The 19,958-nt window shown below is 39.4% G+C and overlaps 1 protein-coding gene across 2 annotated transcripts in view; it reads right to left on the bottom strand.

The window, feature by feature from the left end:
• Window positions 1-16,260: 16,260 nt before the first annotated feature.
• znhit6 (zinc finger HIT-type containing 6) overlaps window positions 16,261-19,958 on the bottom strand; it is an 84,304-nt gene continuing 80,606 nt past the window's right edge. For both annotated transcript variants that reach the window (XM_067445398.1, XM_067445399.1), the window contains one exon: window positions 16,261-16,757. In XM_067445398.1, coding sequence (XP_067301499.1) covers window positions 16,417-16,757 — 341 coding nt within the window. In that variant the 3' untranslated portion in view covers window positions 16,261-16,416. The remainder of the gene's footprint in view (window positions 16,758-19,958) is intronic.

Below are 19,958 nucleotides of genomic sequence, written 5' to 3'. Positions count from 1 at the left end.
TTTGCTCGTCGGCGTGAGCTGAAGGAGGCGTGCCCGACCGATGCGGTCCTGCTTGTTATGGTCATTACCTACCACTCAAACATTGAACTGAAGTATCATATAGATTCTGTAAAACGCTAACCACTAGACTACTATAATGACGCTGGCTTGTAAACGTGAGCATCGTGATTATTTGGCGTTTGAAAAACAAAACAAAACATGAAATTATATTCATATGACCTGCTGAAACATATGCCACTGACTGTAACGTTACCTGGGATGAAGACATTTCACACGCAACGCCAGAAGAACACCTGCATGTGAACTCCTCCTGCAGTGTTCAGGGGAACTGTTAGTGCTGCACCGACCCGCGGGACGCTTTTATGAAGTTATTTGGCCCGCCCCGCACCACTGTATATATTTTTACAACCCGCCGCGCACCCGCGACCATTAAATAGACATACGGGGTCCGCGGGTTATGAGACGACCCGCGCATCACTAGTTCAGGGCTATCAGGGCTGTCATGTCAACAAACGCACGCGCGATGGCGTCCCCTGGTGTAGGATGACAGCTCTTACAACAGTAGTTGAGGACATTATTTTTTCCAAACTGTAGGGGGACCCCGAGAGCAAAAGTAGCCAAGTGCTGCTTTAAGGCAACCAGGTCACTTTTTTTCTAAATATTTTTTACAGTGTAATTACTGTTTATTAATAGTTAGTGAGGTATTTAGGTGTAGGTATTGGGTAGATTAAGGGCTGTTGCTGGTCATGCATAATATGTGCTTTATAAGCACTAATAAACAGCAGTAATATGCATAATAACAAGCAACTACAGTGAGAATTGGACCTTAAACTGTGCAAGTGCACAAAAGAAGACGTTTAGAAGAACGCTGAGGTCCAACAGCACTGGCACCTCATTGACTTTCATTGAATGGCCAATGATTTGTTTTTAAAATATGCGAAACTGGATCACAAAACCAGTCATAATGAATGCATAAATAATCTTTCCATTGATGTTTGTTAGGACAATATTCGGGTGCAAAATCTAAATATTGAGAACATCTTTACATTCACCAAGGTCCGAGACTGACTCTATGAACATGCTGTGCTGAACCACAGGTAGAACACCTGAACACATTCACCCACCAGCTGAAACTCAAGCTACACACACCTGGTGAGACGGTGTCCTGCAGGTGAACAAAGAACCTTCCAAAGGGCTCTGCAGCTGCTAAGACAATTTCGTCATCTCAAGGATTGAACCAACGTCTAACCAACGTCTAACAGTGATCCCATAGGACCACCAGAGTTTGACCCATTGGGATCAAGAGGTGGAACTGTAAGACTGAAAAAACTAGTATATGCCGAAATGTCTGAATGAAGAACAAGGACTCTCTGAGAAAATAAAGGAAATTAACATCTGAACTGTCCCTCACACACCACTGGAGACGCAAGTCTCACCTCAGTATCAGCTAATCTACATCTTTCCCTATATACCCCGTCTCCCCCAATTCCTTCCCTGTCTCATGCTGAGATCACCTGAAAATACACACACACAATCTCTATATTACAATGTCAATCCACACGATACAGTATTATATGTGTTTGATATCGTTTGAAATGTCTCAGTGCGACTGGTACAAATATCTCAACTCCACAGAAGTTAACCAAAAGATAATCAATGATTTAAGAGTTTAAAGATATCTTGTCTTAGTTTGGTGGGTGTGGCTTTCAGCCATTTGGCCTTTGCATCAATACAAGTCTTGATCAATGCAAATTCCTATTGTGAACTTGTGTTTACATTTGAAAGAGTTTGTGCATTTGTTTCTGGGTATTTAAGGAAATGTTGCAAAGAGCTCAGGGCTCGACACTTTAAACCGGTCAGCCCGTAATGCTGGATGTCTCAAGATAGCCAGCATTATGTAGTTTGCAGAAGTCAGGTATACATTTCATTCTTTACTTCAGAGTATTTGATGTTATATATGGATTACCTTTGAATTGACTATGTAATTGGCTTTATACATTTACCTGACTGTAAAATAAATTGTTACACTTTGATTGATTCTGACTTGCTCTGGAATTATTCAGGTTGGGTATAATTTCAACAATGGGTTAAACGGAATAATTAAATGTGTAGTTAAACTATTAAATATGAATGACCAAATAACCAAATGGCATTCTAACCTAAATTCTAAATTATCATTAAATGGAGTCAGATAACGAGGAATTGGAATAAAATCCCCTTTGCCCCGCTGAAAAGACCGAACGCGCAACGACCTTCACCCGCCGATCGTTAGCCTCCATTGGGACGATTTGGGCGGCCTTACAGTTGTAAATGGACCTGTAAAACTGTATCTGGACAACTGTTAAATAAGCCACATACCCTCTCTGTAGATATCAGAGAACAATCTAACATATTGTTTCAAATCATTCTAGTCCACCTTTAACTCTTGAAATAACAGAAAAAATATATATTTTAATGTTCATATCATAGCAAAGCCTACACTATTAAAAAAAGGCATATAGTAAGCTACATTTGTAGGGTGTTGCTCCAAGTCTCTGCACTAAAAAACCCAAAACGTAATTAAATTAAGGATTTTTTTTCCATCTATCCATCCATCCATCCATCCATCCATCCATCCATCCATCCATCCATCCATCCATCCATCCATCCATCCATCCATCCATCCATCCATCCATCCATCCATCTATCTATCTATCTATCTATCCATCCATCCATCCATCCATCCATCCATCCATCCATCCATCCATCCATCCATCCATCCATCCATCCATCCATCCGACAAGCCCCTCACTGCTGATTGGCTACAAGTTTGTTATTGGCCTCGGCCCTCTGTTTTGTAAAATGGTTTTGAAATTACACTTACCCCACCTTTAATGCCAAAAACATAATCATGCCAGTATATATATATATATATATATATATATATATATATATATATATATATATATATATATATAAAATAAAAGTGTAAAAATGTACAAATAAATGGTGCATCTGATCACTTAAAGCACCAGCACAGCTCACACATTTGGGGAACCATGAGTCCTCAGAACATGCTGGAGAGAGTTTGTGTACAATGATGAATAGCTTGAGTGAGACTAAACGGGTGTGCGAAATATGCTGCCAAAGAGAGAGTATGGGGAATAGTCACTATAAGAGCGCTTAACTAGCCATGACAGACACCTCATCTCACACCGGTTCTGGATGTAAGCAATGACGACATGCACAGACGCCGTTACATAAGCACTAATGATGAAGCTAGCGAAAATCAGTCCGGGGAGGCGAATATACGTCTGTTTATCTGCTCGAACAAAGCGCTCTTTGATGGGGAAAGGAAGCGTTAGTTGCTGTCTGTGGAAAAGGGTTCGAGAGCCAGGCTGAGAGAAACACGAACAGAAAACACATGGATTCAACTCCACAGGGACGCGAGATTACTTAGAAATGCGTGTAACAACTACAGGCCTGCCTGACGGAAATTACCAACTTGATTCTGATACATCTGAAATTTTGATTTAATTTTAGTCTTTTGATAAACTAAAAAAGTAATATTTTAGTAACCTGAATTGTTTTCTAGTTTTGAAATAGTTTTATTCGACTAAAATCTAATGAGTTAAGCATTGCATAACAGACTGTTCCTCGAATACATGTCCGAACTGACATGATTGTGTTTTTGGCATTAAAGGGGAGGTAAGTGTTTTTTCAAAACCGTTTTACAAAATGGAGGGCCGAGACCAAGAACAAACTTGTAGTGTTGGCGTGTCTAATATTGATGGTGAGAAGAGAGCGCTCAGTGCATGTCATTATTCAAACTGGGGATGTTCGATTACAGTTTTTTTGGAGTCGACTCCGATTCCCGACTGTTGGAGTCTAGAATCGACTCCTCGACTCCGTTTACTTTACATCAATACAGGGTTAGAAATCAGACAATATTTATATTGATACACACTTATATTATTTCCCCCCGACACAAAGTCCTAAAATCCTCTTATTAAAACCGCACACTTTTAGCCTGGCCGTCCAAATGAGTCCAATTTAGTGATGACTTTCGTCTCTATCAACGTTTCTGTAGGGCTATTGCCAATACATAAATTTACATAAGAAAAGTCACGAAAAAAAATGTTGTCGAGTGATGGCGCTAAACGCACATGATCATTGTCTTAAAAGGTGAGTAAAATATACTATACATAAAATAAAGCACACTATTGATGCGTTTCTTCTTGATATTTTCATGATTTATGGTTAGTTTAAACATGGTTAACCATGGAAAACCAAATCTATGTTTATATTGCAATATACCATCAATTAAACTAAAGCTAGCATGGAGGAAGCCTACAATTACAAACTAAAGTTCCTGTGATTGTTTTCTGTTTCTAAAGCACTCAAATAAATGTGTGACAAAGTTTCTGCAACAGCTGACTGACATGTATTACCTCGGGAATCGCTTCATTTCATTCACTCCTTGCTTATAGTGCACTCAACTGCCATGCACTTTAGATGAGAGATTCAGTAAAATAGAGCGATTTCGGACACAGCTAACCCTAACCCTAACCCTAACCCTAACCCTAACCCAACCCTAACCCTAACCCTAACCCTAACCCAACCCTAACCCTAACCCTAACCCTAACCCTAACCCTAACCCAACCCTAACCCTAACCCTAACCCTAACCCTAACCCTAACCCTAACCCAACCCTAACCCAACCCTAACCCTAACCCAACCCTAACCCTAACCCAACCCTAACCCTAACCCTAACCCTAACCCTAACCCAACCCTAACCCTAACCCTAACCCTAACCCAACCCTAACCCAACCCTAACCCTAACCCTAACCCTAACCCTAACCCTAACCCAACCCTAACCCTAACCCTAACCCAACCCTAACCCTAACAGAGTCGACACCGAGGGTCGATTCCTTTACTTGAGTCGACCCCGACTCTGGGGCTCTTCAGAGTCGAGGAATCCACTCTTTTGGAGTCGACTCCCCATCACTAATTCCAACACACGAGTCACACATAATAACAGGCATTAGGCAGAACTAACGCTGGCTTTTGCTTGAATATGCTCGTGTGTCATGTTCGCTTGTTTGTCTATTTGCGATCGTATTGTGTCTCACTTCAGCGATGATAAAGAGCCGTTCATTTCCACACCGTATGGAGCATCTAAATCTCCTCACTGTGTGCTTCAAGCGTCAGCTCACACAATGTCTCCGACAAGTAAGATACTATACTTCTAATATATGTTTGCTTACTCTTTTCATGATCTATATAACCCTTATCAAGTCATAATTGTAATATGTCGTTAGTTGGACTATCGAGCTTGCGTACTGTTGAGTTGTTCATGAGAACGGTTTGTGTTTTTGTGTTTTTGTGGTGACTTTTTCATTGAATATTCGACCTGGATTAGTAACACAGATTCTGCCATAGTCGTTGCCTGGGTTACGTGTGTGTGGGGCGAAGCTATCAAAATAGGGGCGTGACCCTTTTTGGGGGTAGAGGCGTGTTGATGTTGATTTGAAATAACAACGGTTACCAGAAAGCACTTACCCCACCTTTAAAGCTCCACTGTGTGATATTTTCCCCCATCTAGCGGTGTAAAGGTTTATGACCATCCAGTGAATATTAGTTTCTGTTCCTCTCAATTCTGATTTCGTTTTAACTCCTACGGTGGCCGATTTAGTCCAAAATTAACATGGCAATCCCCCTCTTCACATTCGACACGGTGCCATCGAGTGGTAAAACGCGAAAGGCGAAGCTTGAATTTACGGCTATGTCCCTCTTTGGCTACTGTACTTTCAAGATGGAGGGGCAACATGGCGACCGGCAGTCGAACCCCTCACCCGTATGTGTTTTCAACGGCATATTATAAACTTACGAGAATACTTTATTACTTGAAAGAAGTAAATATACATTAATGAACACATATTTTGGAAGGAACTAAGTGTTCTTAGCTAAGAATAAACTAAAAAAGTTACACAGTGTAGCTTTAAATGAAAGACTCCACTCACCCCGGACACCTCTTGTTTGAACTGTTACCGTCAGGACGGCGACTCCGATCACTGGACACTAGAACATCTAGGCATAGGAACAGTTTCTTCCCACAGGCCATTTCCCTCTTGAACCCCGGCAAATGCCTGTAAGTGCAATTATTCCCACTTTTTAGTGCAATATCTCCTAAACTCAGATGATAACTTATATTATTTATTATTTATATTTATTCTTACCGCCCAAATACTGTAAATGCTCATAATCTATGTCTTCTGACTAAACGTAACCGTGACCTTATACTGTTAATATTTTTCTTCATATTTTTATTCTTAGAATTTTTTACTACCGTGTTGTATTGTATTGTTTATGTGCACTGGAAGCTTCAGCACCAAAAAAAATTCCTTGTGTGTGAAAGCACACTTGGCAATAAAGCTCTTTCTGATTCTGATTCTGATTCTGAAAGAGAGCTCAATTCACTTTTAATGTTTTGTTTTTTATTTTTTAAACATCTATATAGGTTCTGTTTTAGTTAGTATATCAGGTTAAGCTAAAGCTTAAAATGATTTAGTTTAATTAATTCAGTTAACATTAATGTCAAGTATGTTTTAATTGTTTTAGTGAACTATTATAACCCTGGCACTTTATTGAATAAGGTGTCAAATATAGTCTTTCCTCCTGATTACGAATTAAATGGGAATTAAATTAAATACAGTTTATTTTGTAACCAAAAGTGCATATATAATGCGTGACTTTTAATTATAAACAAGCTCGAAATACACCAGAACTCTTATTTTGAAATGTCCGCGCCAGCTCATTCAAGTTCAGATGAGGAGATAAAATATGCGTCGTTACAACCGTCTAAATCATATTACCATATAAACATCATAAAGTAAACATTGCCATTATCCCTCAGCATTAGTTCATAAACATCACCTGTCATAAATGTGTGTTATTGATCGATTGAGCCGGTCTGAAGCGCTGTCGCGTGAGCCGGAAGCGCAACAGCTCCGTGTTTTCCCGCCGTTAGATCCGCTCCTTCGGGTTCATATGTGCGCATCCGTTACACAGGACATCGGTTCGGACCAAAACTCTTCCCTAATCGACTTTCACTAACATTTATATCTCGTTTGTACTCGTTAGTGAAAATTACAGTAGATGTTAGTTATAGTCTTGTCATCCAAAACTGTTTTTTATTTTATCATCGTCTCGTTTGTCAGTGAAAAAAAGGTTGTTGACGAAAATTATGACGAAAATTAGACGTCAACGAATTTAACACACGGTAGGTAATGCACTATATCCAAGTTTAGTCACTATTTTAACTGCATTTTTGAGTATAAGACTTTCAAAACATTATCGACCCCAACATTTTGAATGCTAGTTTTTGCATCAATGAAGGATATTCAGAGTTCAAGTCACTAAGCAAGTTAAATGTCAAAACCAAATGACAGTGGACGTTTGCTTAGCTCGGTCATAATAAACTGTAATTTGTGTCAGTTAGTTTGGATGATGATCATAGGTCAAAAACAGACAACAGGTGCTTTATATGAAGAGTGCCATGTGTTCATACTGGGCAAGAACTCACGCTTATTACCAAACAAAAGACGAGTCCATGACTGATAATCTCCAGGGTAACTTATGCAAGAAATGCAACCGAAACATCTGGCCTGGTCAATGATACTACATCATTGTGGGATGCCTATAATGATATGTATAGCAATACTGACGGTTGAATAAACACCACTAATAAGACTTGTCTAAAGACGTTCCCAGCATGCACCTGATTTTCCAAAGCAATGGGAGTCACCAAATGCAATTACACACAACGCCAAGCCCCAACCACATATTTGAGAAACTGAATCATAAGCTCCTTCTGAAATATTGTAAACAAAAACAAACCAAAAAACGTATTTTACCAAAGAAGCGTTTCATGTTTGTTTGTGATTTTTTTGCAGGAAATTATTCAGCTGGCAAACAAACGCTCATAGAGGGACGAGTTTACACCGAAATCTCTGGTTCGAATTAATGCTGGCCGCTTTTCAGGACCCGATGTACTAGAAAACAAAACCGGTCCTGTCTGTGACTGAGGGTGAGGGTCATCCGTCGGCCAAATCTACCAGCTCAGTGAACCAGCATCAGGACGGCTGTTTAAAGGGATAGTTCACCCTAAAATGAAAATTAGCCCATGATTTACTCACCCTCAAGTCATCCTAGCTGTGTATGAAATTCTTCATTCAGACGAATACAAGTTGAGTTATATTAAAACAAGTCTTGGCTAATCCAAGCTTTATAATGGCAGTGATTTTTGATGTCTATAAAAATGCATCTATCCATCAAACAGAGTTGGACAGTAGCTCAGCACATTTACCCGAGTACTGTACTTAAGTTCACTGTTTGAGTATCTGTACTTTACTGGAGTATTATTTTTTCTGTAAACTCATGGCTTTAACTTCACTCCATCTGAAAGACAAATATCGTCCTCTTTACTCCACTACATTTCTATCAAGGTCCTCGAAGTGGAAAGTCGTTTCTGTCGCAGCTTTGAAAGTCAGTGGATGATTTTTTTCTTCTTTAAGGTGTTTGGGTTTTTACAGAAAGCCTTTCAGGAATCACTCTTGTAGAGTCTCGTGAAGTTCAATGATTTCACAGCATTTATTAAACACTGATTTATAGTTTAGAGCAAAATGGAAGAAGACGGATGTCCAAATGCTCATTTAGTGGAGTATTGACATAAACAAAGTTGATTCTGTCTTCAGTGAAGGTGAACAGTGTGAGAATATCAGATGTGTATCAGTGTATTGGATCCGTGCATTCGGCCTTAAAGTGACAGCAGCTTTATAAAGAGCTTTGTAATTTTCCACAAGTATTTAAATTAGTTTAAGTTAGTCGTATGCTAGTATGTCAGACAAAGCTAATAGGGATCTTAATAAAGAAACAAGAAATACTTATAACAGAGTAATATTTGACCAGTAGTACTTTAACTTTTTCTAAAGTAATGAAGCTGTGTACTTTGTCCACCTCTGCCGTCATATAACTGCGCCACACGGCTCCGGGAGGTTAATAAATACATTTGGAAGTGAATTAATGCATTTGTGTAAGAAAAATATCCATATTTAAAACTTTATAAAGTAAAGTTTCGGTCGATCGCAGTCCATATTCAGTTTATGGAAAGTGTTGATAGTGCCTCTGCAGTTACGCTCGTCAGATGGCCGTACGCATCTTCAACTCAGAGAAGCACTTTCAACACTTTTTCACAGATGGCGATCGGCCGTAATTTGAATTCAAAAAGTTTAAATTATTGATATTTTTCTTACACAAACACAATGATTTGCTTCAGAAGGTCTTCATTAACCTCCCAGAGCCGTGTGGAGCACGTTATTTGAGGGATAGATGCATTTTTATGGACTTCAGAAACAGAGCAACAATCCCTGTCATTATAAAGCTTGGATTAGCCAGGACTTTATTTTATTTAAGTCAAGTCAACTTTATTTATAAAGCGCTTTTACAATGCTGATTGTTTTAAAGCAGCTTCACAGTGCTAAACTAGTTAATTTAGTAATTAATTTTATTTCGGTTATTTCGTAGAAAAATTTAGTTGAAATTTTAGTGTCCCCAACAGATACTTAGGTTAGGTTACTTTATTAATACCTGCAGGTAAATTTGTTTTACAGTATAATGACATGATGATTATACTGTAAGTTAGCCTAGAAATCTAGACGCACCCTAGCGGCAGCAAATTTAATCTGCCCGCAAGTGTCGTCTAGCAACTCTCAATACCCTTCTGAGCTGTATTCCCCTAACTCTTCCCGGGCCAATCACATCGTGTATAGAGTCGATGGGCGGGGCCATAATGACGACGGCCGAGTTGCGTTTGCGTGCTTCTAGTAAACACAGAAACTGGCGAACGGCGGCGGTCTGTCGAATCAGCTTTGACCGCGACTCTGGAAGACTTGAGTTAAGCTTTTCTCTGAGAAAAGAACAAAGAGCGGCACTGAAGTCATTCTTAAAAAGGGAAGATGTGTTCAGAGTTTAGCCGACCGGATACGGTGAATGTTTAGTCAGTCAGCGAGCTCTGCTTCACCTTCATTGCTCTGGTTGGTGTAGCGCTATCCTATCGCGTGCAGAGGGAGTTTGAAAGACGACCGTTTATCCGCCCCTCAGATTGAGCCGTCAATGGAGAGTTTCCAGACCAAACAGGGGTCAGGCTTGTCAGGCTAACTGTAAGTAGTAAGTAAGTAAAATTTATTTGTATAGCACTTTTCATAGGTAAAAATCACGAAGTGCTTCACAACAAAAAGAGGAAATACACAACATTACAGATCTAGTCAAAATAAGTAACAAAACAATAAGTATAAATGAAAATAAACAGAAATACACAAAAGACCAGCCAAACCACCCTACACTCTAGATAAAAGCCTCTTTAAAGGTTTTAGAAGAGTTTTCAACTGTGTTTTAAAATGTTCCACTGAGTCCAGGCAGCGTAAGGAAGAAGGCAATGCATTTCACAGTCTAGGTGCCACAGCTTGAAATGAACGGTCCCCTCTTGTTTTAAAATGTGTGGGCAACTAAAAATCTTTGACCTGTTGATCTTAGACTACGTGAAGACGTACGCAGCTGTAACAGGTCAGAGATGTAACAAGGCATCTGTCCTTGTAGGGCTCTAAAAGTAAGAACCAAAATTTTAAAATGCATTCTAAATTTCACTGGTAACCAATGAAGGGAAGCTAAGATCGGTGTGATGTGTGCTCTTTTACTGGTGTGGGTTAAAATCCTTGCAGCAGAATTCTGGACAGTCTGAAGGTGACACATACAGTCTTGTTCAAAATAATAGCAGTACAATGTGACTAACCAGAATAATCAAGGTTTTTAGTATATTTTTTATTGCTACGTGGCAAACAAGTTACCAGTAGGTTCAGTAGATTGTCAGAAAACAAATGAGACCCAGCATTCATGATATGCACGCTCTTAAGGCTGTGCAATTGGGCAATTAGTTGAAAGGGGTGTGTTCAAAATAATAGCAGTGTCTACCTTTGACTGTACAAACTCAAAACTATTTTGTACAAACATTTTTTTTTCCTGGGATTTAGCAATCCTGTGAATCACTAAACTAATATTTAGATGTATGACCACAGTTTTTTAAAACTGCTTGACATCTGTGTGGCATGGAGTCAACCAACTTGTGGCACCTCTCAGCTGTTATTCCACTCCATGATTCTTTAACAACATTCCACAATTCATTCACATTTCTTGGTTTTGCTTCAGAAACAGCATTTTTGATATCACCCCACAAGTTCTCAATTGGATTAAGGTCTGGAGATTGGGCTGGCCACTCCATAACATTAATTTTGTTGGTTTGGAACCAAGACTTTGCCCGTTTACTAGTGTGTTTTGGGTCATTGTCTTGTTGAAACAACCGTTTCAAGGGCATGTCCTCTTCAGCATAGGGCAACATGACCTCTTCAAGTATTTTAACATATGCAAACTGATCCATGATCCCTGGTATGCGATAAATAGGCCCAACACCATAGTAGGAGAAACATGCCCATATCATGATGCTTGCACCTCCATGCTTCACTGTCTTCACTGTGTACTGTGGCTTGAATTCAGAGTTTGGGGGTCGTCTCACAAACTGCCTGTGGCCCTTGGACCCAAAAAGAACAATTTTACTCTCATCAGTCCACAAAATGTTCCTCCATTTCTCTTTAGGCCAGTTGATGTGTTCTTTGGCAAATTGTAACCTCTTCTGCACATGCATTTTTTTTTAACAGAGGGACTTTGCGGGGGATTCTTGAAAATAGATTAGCTTCACACAGACGTCTTCTAACTGTCACAGTACTTACAGGTAACTCCAGACTGTCTTTGATGATCCTGGAGGTGATCATTGGCTGAGCCTTTGCCATTCTGGTTATTCTTCTATCCATTTTGATGGTTGTCTTCCGTTTTCTTCCACGTCTCTCTGGTTTTGCTCTCCATTTTAAGGCATTGGAGATCATTTTAGCTGAACAGCCTATAATTTTTTGCACCTCTTTATAGGTTTTCCCCTCTCTAATCAACTTTTTAATCAAAGTACGCTGTTCTTCTGAACAATGTCTTGAACGACCCATTTTCCTCAGCTTTCAAATGCATGTTCAACAAGTGTTGGCTTCATCCTTAAATAGGGGCCACCTGATTCACACCTGTTTCTTCACAAAATTGATGACCTCAGTGATTGAATGCCACACTGCTATTTTTTTGAACACACCCCTTTCAACTAATTCAACTAATTGCCCAATTGCACAGCCTTAAGAGCGTGCATATCATGAATGCTGGGTCTTGTTTGTTTTCTGAGAATCTACTGAACCTGCTGGTAACTTGTTTGCCACGTAGCAATAAAAAATATACGAAAAACCTTGATTATTCTGGTTAGTCACATTGTACTGCTATTATTTTGAACAAGACTGTATCTTTCTTATTTAGACAAATAAAAAGACTGTTACTATAGTCTAAACGGGATGAAATAAAAGCATGAATGATCATCTCCAATTCGGCCTTTGACACCAAGGCTCTTATTTTCGAAATGTTCGTTAATTGAAAGAAACAGTTTTTAATAAGTAGATTCGAGTGTTTCTCCAAGGACATGGCCGAATCAAAAACAACACCTAGGCTCCTAAGACTCGGCTGGACAGACGATCTTAGGGCACCGATATGTTGTTTAATCTGAGAGATGCTTTGCTCAGGGGCAATGATCAGTGATCAGTCTTAGCTGAATTCAGAAGTAAAGAGTTATCATTCAGCCACTGCTTGATATTGCTCAGACAGCTGATTAAAGAAGACAGTTTATGTAACTCAGTAGAATTAAAAGTGCAGTACAACTGAATGTCGTCGGCATACAGATGATAGGAAACATCTGTAAACTGGCCAATTATCTGTCCTAGCGCTAGTATGTACAGTAGGAAAAGAATCGGTCCCAGGACAGAACCCTGAGGTACACCACTCAATAAACCTGCAGTATCTGACATGATCTGATTAATAAAGACACTAAAACTTCTACCAGAAAGGGAAGAGGTAAACCATTTTATAGCTGATTCAGATATCCCTACTAGATCCTGAAGTCTATTAATCAAAATATTATGATCAATAGTGTCAAAGGCAGATGTAAAGTCCAGTAAAACTAATGCTGTATGCTTCCCAGAATCAGCTGACATCAAAATATCACTCGAGACTTTAATTAATGCGGTTTCCGTAGAATGGTTTTTACGGAAACCTGACAGGATGAAACCTGATTCAGAAGTTCATTTAGGGAAGCAGTTAATTCCCTAAGATAGAGCCTGTGAACTTCGAGTTTAGTTGTTTTCCAAGTGCTCTATTTTCCGACGTTTACTTCTAGAACTCTGGATAGATTTATTTATCCAGGGGCAGGGCTTTTTAAGAGGGACAATGTTTGATTTCATAGGTGCCACTTCATCTAAAATTGCTAAACATTGACTGTTAAAAGACTCAGCATACACATTTGCATCACTGCAACCCTTTTGTCGGCATGGATCAAACAATAGAAAACTTCTAAGTAACATCCTGGTTAATAACTCTCCTTTGAGCCTTAATTCTCGGGGGTGAAGGGTCCCGAGGTAAATTTAGGTTAAAGAAAACAGAAATATGATCACTCATATGTACATGCTCCACACACACATTTACTATCTCTAGACCTAATGAGAAAACAAGGTCCAGAGTGTGCCCCTTTAAATGTGTAGGTCCTGAGACATGTTGTGTAAAGTTAAAAGAGTCAGTAATGGATAAGAGGTCTGAAGCTGCAATACATGAGATACACTGTAAAACAAATTTACCTGCGGGTATTAATAAAGTAACCTAACCTAACCGAAGTACTTATATTTGTTGTCCCCAACAAATATAACTCTGACTGTATTCGTCTGAAAGAAGAATGTCATACACACCTATGATGAATTGAGGGTGAATAAATCATGGGCTAGTTGTAATTTTTGGGTGAACTATCCCTTTAACTGAGCTTTCTGCCGTCTAGCCTCGGATAACGCTCACTTGGGAAAACTACTCACGAATGTGGACTTATCACATTAGCTGTACTTCCTGTTTGTGGTGATCGCAAAACACACATCCTGTCCAAACACACACTGTTCTGGAGTCTGCAGATAGAAAACATCACCAGCTCATGCCCTCAAATACACTAATGAACATATTTCAGTCAAGCTGAGATCAAAATGGACACGCTTTACTTTCTTAATTCAAAGTATTCAACAGTGCACGTTATTCTTAAAGAAAAGAAAAAAACTGAAATGAAACAACTTTCCTTTTCAGCTGACCATAAATTCCTTCATTAAATGATGCATACATTTCTCAAAACGCTCCTCTAGAGTTAATATTTCTATCTGACGGATGAGTTAATGGACACTGAGTGTGGTTTTTCTGAGGTAAATGTGCCATTACTGTTTTACTGATGTCTTTCCGCGGTTAAAACACTGAGCGATTCCATGAGACACGATACATATTCGGTTTGTTATCCTGTATCTTTTAACACACTTTCAGACGCTCGTTCATGTTCTTTTCCTGAGCTGAGCCAGAGCAATCTCACAACAGCACCAAAACATATTTATGGTTTTGAAATTCGTAATAAAATGAACATAATCTGAGACTTTGTTTCATATCAATAAAAACAAAGCACAAAGATTATTGTGATTTATTGGATGGGAGGCGCTACAATCCACTCATTCATCAACTGAAAAAAGGATAGACTAGTCGATTCTTGGGATTTAAAGGGTTAGTTCACCCAAAAATGAAGTTTATGTCATTAATGCGAACGGTTATGAATCAGCGTATTGATTCATGATTTGGATCGCCAATGTCACGTGATTTCAGCAGTTTGACACGCGATCTGAATCATGAATCAATTCGCTGATTCATAACCGTTTGAATCTTTATTTGAGGATTGAACACAAACCCTGAAGAGAAGCCAATGCTGAATAAAGTCGTAGTTTTTGTTATTTTTGGACCCAAATGTATTTCTGATGCTTCAAGAGACTCTAATTAACCCACTGATGTCTCATATGGACTACTGTGATGATGTTTTTATTCCCTTTCTGGACATGGACAGTATAGTGTGCATACACTTGCATACGCTCTCGGACTAAATATAAAATATCTTAAACTGTGTGTGAAGATGAACGGAGGTCTTACGGGTGTGGAACGACATTAGGGGGAGGAGTTAATGACATACATTTCATTTTTGGGTGAGCTAACCCTTTAAGAATCGGTATCGGTTAGTAAAAATGGGAATCGATTAAAGTTGAGAAAATCTTTATTTTTTACCCAGCCCTAGGACAAAACGCACACGTTTCCAGTTTTTAGCTGAAACACGCCTAAATGTGCACACAAATCATTACATTAAAGGTGCACTATGTAATTTTCCCATCTGCTAGAGGGCGCCTATTCAAAATAAAGGCGCAGTTTGACGACGCCAAGTTTGAACTCATAATCTTGGGACATTTGGTCTTCACCTCACAGCCGGTGGGAAAGAATCGGGATAGGACTCGAGCAGAAATCATGTTGATGGATGTGATTAGTAACGTTACTGTAGTGAAGAAGAGCAGGACCGAGTGTTGAGGAGCTGAGTGAGGATGGAACGATTGTTACGCGAGCAGCGGGACTTTTATTATGAAGGGACACAGTCGCTGACGCCATTTCCTCTTTTCTGGTCATGAGTGTGAGGTAAAGCAGCTCTGTTTATCATATTAGACACATTTAAGTGTGTTTAAAATGATGTTCTGACGTTACTCGTTTGCTTAGCGGCTGCTGTGACTCTTGTTCACACTGCTAAGAGTAAACCGCTTCTGCAGAATAAAACCCTCACACGTCCCGGCTCATTGGTTAAAATAGCAATTTTCTCACGAATTACAAATAGTTGGAAACATTTGGGATATTGTAAGAACTCAACTAAACAAAATATGTAACAGTGGCCAGGTGGTTTTTGGATATTTTGCTGAAAAAATGTTACATAGTGCACCTTTAACACACACACACACAAATATTTAAATCTGGCAACATTCACAAACAAGATGCAGACGTTTATTAAAGAGCATGTGGCATAAAAATACTTCTACACAAATATGCAAATGTCTGCCATAACTCGAAATAAAAAAATGGTGTGTATATCTAAAACAATCCTGTGAATAGCAGAGGCACAAAATAAGAGCGCAGGCTAATGATTTGTTTTATATATATATATATATATATATATATATATATATATATATATATATATATATATATATATATATATATATATATAAAATTGATTGATCAAATCATATTTAGCATAACTTTCTGAGGCTGATGATAGATCAGCATCTTACGAGTTTTGCGAAAGCGTGACCGTTCCTGCAATGTTTCTGCGTTTGTCCCGTTTATCTGAAGGCTGTAACTATCCGGCCCGTCAGATAACACGATCTGCACAGATGTGAGGGTTTGCTTCAGATTGATCACATGAGGAACTCGTGCAGGTTTGACCGACCGGATTTGCATCCCTATCAGGAAGTCCAGGGATGTTTTGGGAGCTAAAAGTGCAGTCCTGAGCGCCAGCATCTCCAGAATCCAGGACCTCTTCCAGAACGTCGTCCTCATGAAGCTTCACTTTACTCTCAGCTTCATCTTCAGCCTCCTCTTCCTCACTCCGGAGCTCTCCGTCCTCCAGCTCATCATCCTCGGGAATGACCTTCGACCTCTTCGCCACAGGAGTTTGGGAATGCGGCCGATCCGGAGAAATGCGGGATCGCTCTAGAACAAGAGGAGAGAGCAAGATGGACATTTAAAGGGATAGTTCACTTTTTATTATTTATTATTATACCTTTATTTAACCAGAAAAGACTCATTGAGATTAAAAATCTCTTTTCCAAGAGTGTCCTGGCCAAGAGAGGCAGCAGCACATTTAACAAGGTTTCAGACATAAAAACATATAACATATGACATCAACATATAACAATTTGTACAAGTAATAAATAATTATAAAGTCATAAGAAATCAGAATTTCACATATTTCACATACTTTAAAATGAAACATCTGTCATCCTTTACTCACCCTCAAGTTGTTTCAAACCTGTATGAATTTCTTTCTTCAGCTGAACACAAGGAGAGATATTTTGAAGAATGTACAGTTAACTGGAGCCATTGGCTTCCATAGTATTTTTTCCCCTACTATAGAAGTCAATGGCTCCAGTTAACTGTCTGGTTACTGACATTCTTCAAAATATCTGTGTGAACAGATACAGGGTATATGCAGGAATCCTGAAGTTAATTTCAATACCTTTTTAAAGACCATCTCAAAATATTTTAAGACCTCATCGCACTTCAAGTTCTAATCGGCAACAAACCTTCAATAAACAGCTGTAGTCGAATGTAGACTTAAAATCTCTACCGTAGGCCAATTTTGTATCGTTTATATTGCATATCTGTGTCGCAAAGTATGGAGGGCGACACATCACCTAACCGCGCATTTCACAAAATACATGACGTCACCCGTAGACGGCGCTCGCCAGGGATGGAAATTAACTTTTTTCAAAGTCTACCACTCAAAGTTTTTACCAGACACAGAGTTTAGATTCTCTACCCGAGCCCGAGCCTGACCCGAACCGACCCGCGGGCCGGGACGGGCTGAGATTTCCCCGCACTATCCTCGGGTCGGGTAGGGCCGGGCCCGTGATCAAGCGTTTGTGTTTTTAATCATTAGCCTACTTTACTAGTCTAATTGGGTGGGCAGAAAGCTATGCTATAATCAGAAATTATATATATATTTAGCAAAGTAAGAACTAATACAACAACTAAGAAACAAATGTGTCGGCTACAAAGTTGCACAAGTCAGGATTAGTGTAAATGCGCGTTAAACTCACAGCTCGAGCAGTGATGGAGCGCAGCGTTATAAACAGAAACGCTCTGAGTCAAGAGCCGCTCGCGTCAACACTGCACTTTGCTTAATTAAATATCTTTCGTTTTGTTTAAAAGTGGTCATTTCAAGCTTTCTATACGCATATTTCTCATGTCTGTGAGGCGAGTAGCCTGCTGAGTTTGGGTATATTTATGAGACGCGCTCCAGTTCATGAGGAATGAAAGCGATCACTCCCACGACTTCACCTCGCGATTATAGTCTGCTATTTGCTTTTTATTTATTAAATCCAGACAATTGGCCCAAGAAACCTTTTTTAAAATTAAGATACAATTTAAACAAAATGAAATAAATGCTTTCTACAAAACAAAACTTAATATTAAACTAAATATAACCACCGAAATCATTTCTGACCCACTCGCATCTTTTCACTCATCGTAATCAGATGAAATGTGAAAATAATATTATAATATTTAAACATAAACATGAAGGAAAAAACACATTGTTTAATGGCTACAACAAAGTAAGCTACAGATAAATGTCTGAGCTGGATTTGAGCAAACATCAGTTTAGCGGTGAGCGGATCATGAGCGCGCCTGCGGATTATTGAGCGGAGTCACGTCAGCTTTATTTATAGCCTACAGCGTATTTTATATTTTACAATGATGATTGTTTCAAAGCAGCTTCAAAGTGTTAGACATGAAAATATTGCAACAAAATGTTATTCGGCTGTACAGTCGCTGTGGAGAAAACTGAAAACTAAATGTAGTTTTATCATGAGCCTCACCAGTCCGCTTCGCTGCGCTTTGCTCATTACAGGCTCGTTCTCGTCAAACGCCCACGTATTGAACAATGGTCGGGTTTAAATCGGGCTCGGGCTCATAATTAAAGTTAATGTGTCGGGCCGGGCCGGGCTCGGACACAACGTGCACAGGCTCGGGTAGGGTCGGGCTTGATTTTTTGAGCCCGATCTAACCTCTATTTTTTGTTTTTAACTGACAATGTGTAACTGCATGTGAAAATGAATACTACAAGCTCTACAATGGCTTCCAGTTTGATGGTTTTTAGTCCCAACAATGAAACTATTAGTTCTGGCATCTTTGAAGCGTGTTGACAACACACCGAGCAGAACATTGTCAGTAGGGACGCACCGAAATCACAATTCTTGGCCGAAACCAAAAAAAGAAGAAACCAAAGCCGAAAACCGAAAAATCAAATTCAAACTAAAATGTTTAACTCGACCTCACTCATGCGTTCATTAAATAATAATGCACAGGCCTGCAGAAAGGTGCAGAAATTGAATAAAGTAATCAAATGTAAAATAACTGCATATTTAAACTGTTTGAATGAAAGATTAATCCTTATTAAACTTACAAAAGATATTTAATGTCAAACTAAATATAAGGACATCACTCAGGCAGCAGTAAAGGCTACTGCGCCTTTAAGACCTGAGGCAGGGATATGCTCGTCTTTCTCGACTGCATACTCGACAGTTCACTTAAAGCTACACTGTGTAACTTTTTTAGTTTATTCCTAGCTAAAATCACTTAGTTCTTTCAAATATATGTGCTCAGTAATGTATATTTACTTCTTTCAAGTAATAAAGTATTCTGGTAAGTTAATAATATGCCGTTGAAAACACATACGGGTGAGGGGTTCGAATGCCGGTCGCCATGTTGCCCCTCCATCTTGAAAGTACAGCAGCCAAAGAGGGACATACCCGAAAATTCAAGCTTCGCCTTTCGCGTTTTTACACTCGACGGCACCGTGTCGAATGTGAAGAGGGGGATTGCTTGAGGCTGCTATATGATGATGGAGGATCACTCTTAAGCCCCTTTCACACTGCACGTCGGACCCGCAATATTCCCGGAACATTGCCGGGTCGCCTTCTGTGTGAAAGCAACCACGTCCCGGGATTGATTACCGAATTCGACCCGGGTCGGGGACCTAGTAATATTGCGGGATATGTATCAGAGTCGCCAAGGAAGCGGAAAAGAGAATTAAGACGGCAACGCAACGGGCAAATCAACAAGACAAAAGTAAATACTGGAGTGGCCTTTCCAAGATGGAAAGAGCTCATGAGGAGCAACGATTTTAAA

This window comes from Pseudorasbora parva, chromosome 6, assembly GCF_024679245.1.
Source record: "Pseudorasbora parva isolate DD20220531a chromosome 6, ASM2467924v1, whole genome shotgun sequence".
Lineage (NCBI taxonomy): Eukaryota > Metazoa > Chordata > Actinopteri > Cypriniformes > Gobionidae > Pseudorasbora > Pseudorasbora parva.
The sequence above is the reverse complement of the archived record's forward strand: the minus strand, read 5'-3'. Positions and strand labels throughout refer to the sequence as shown.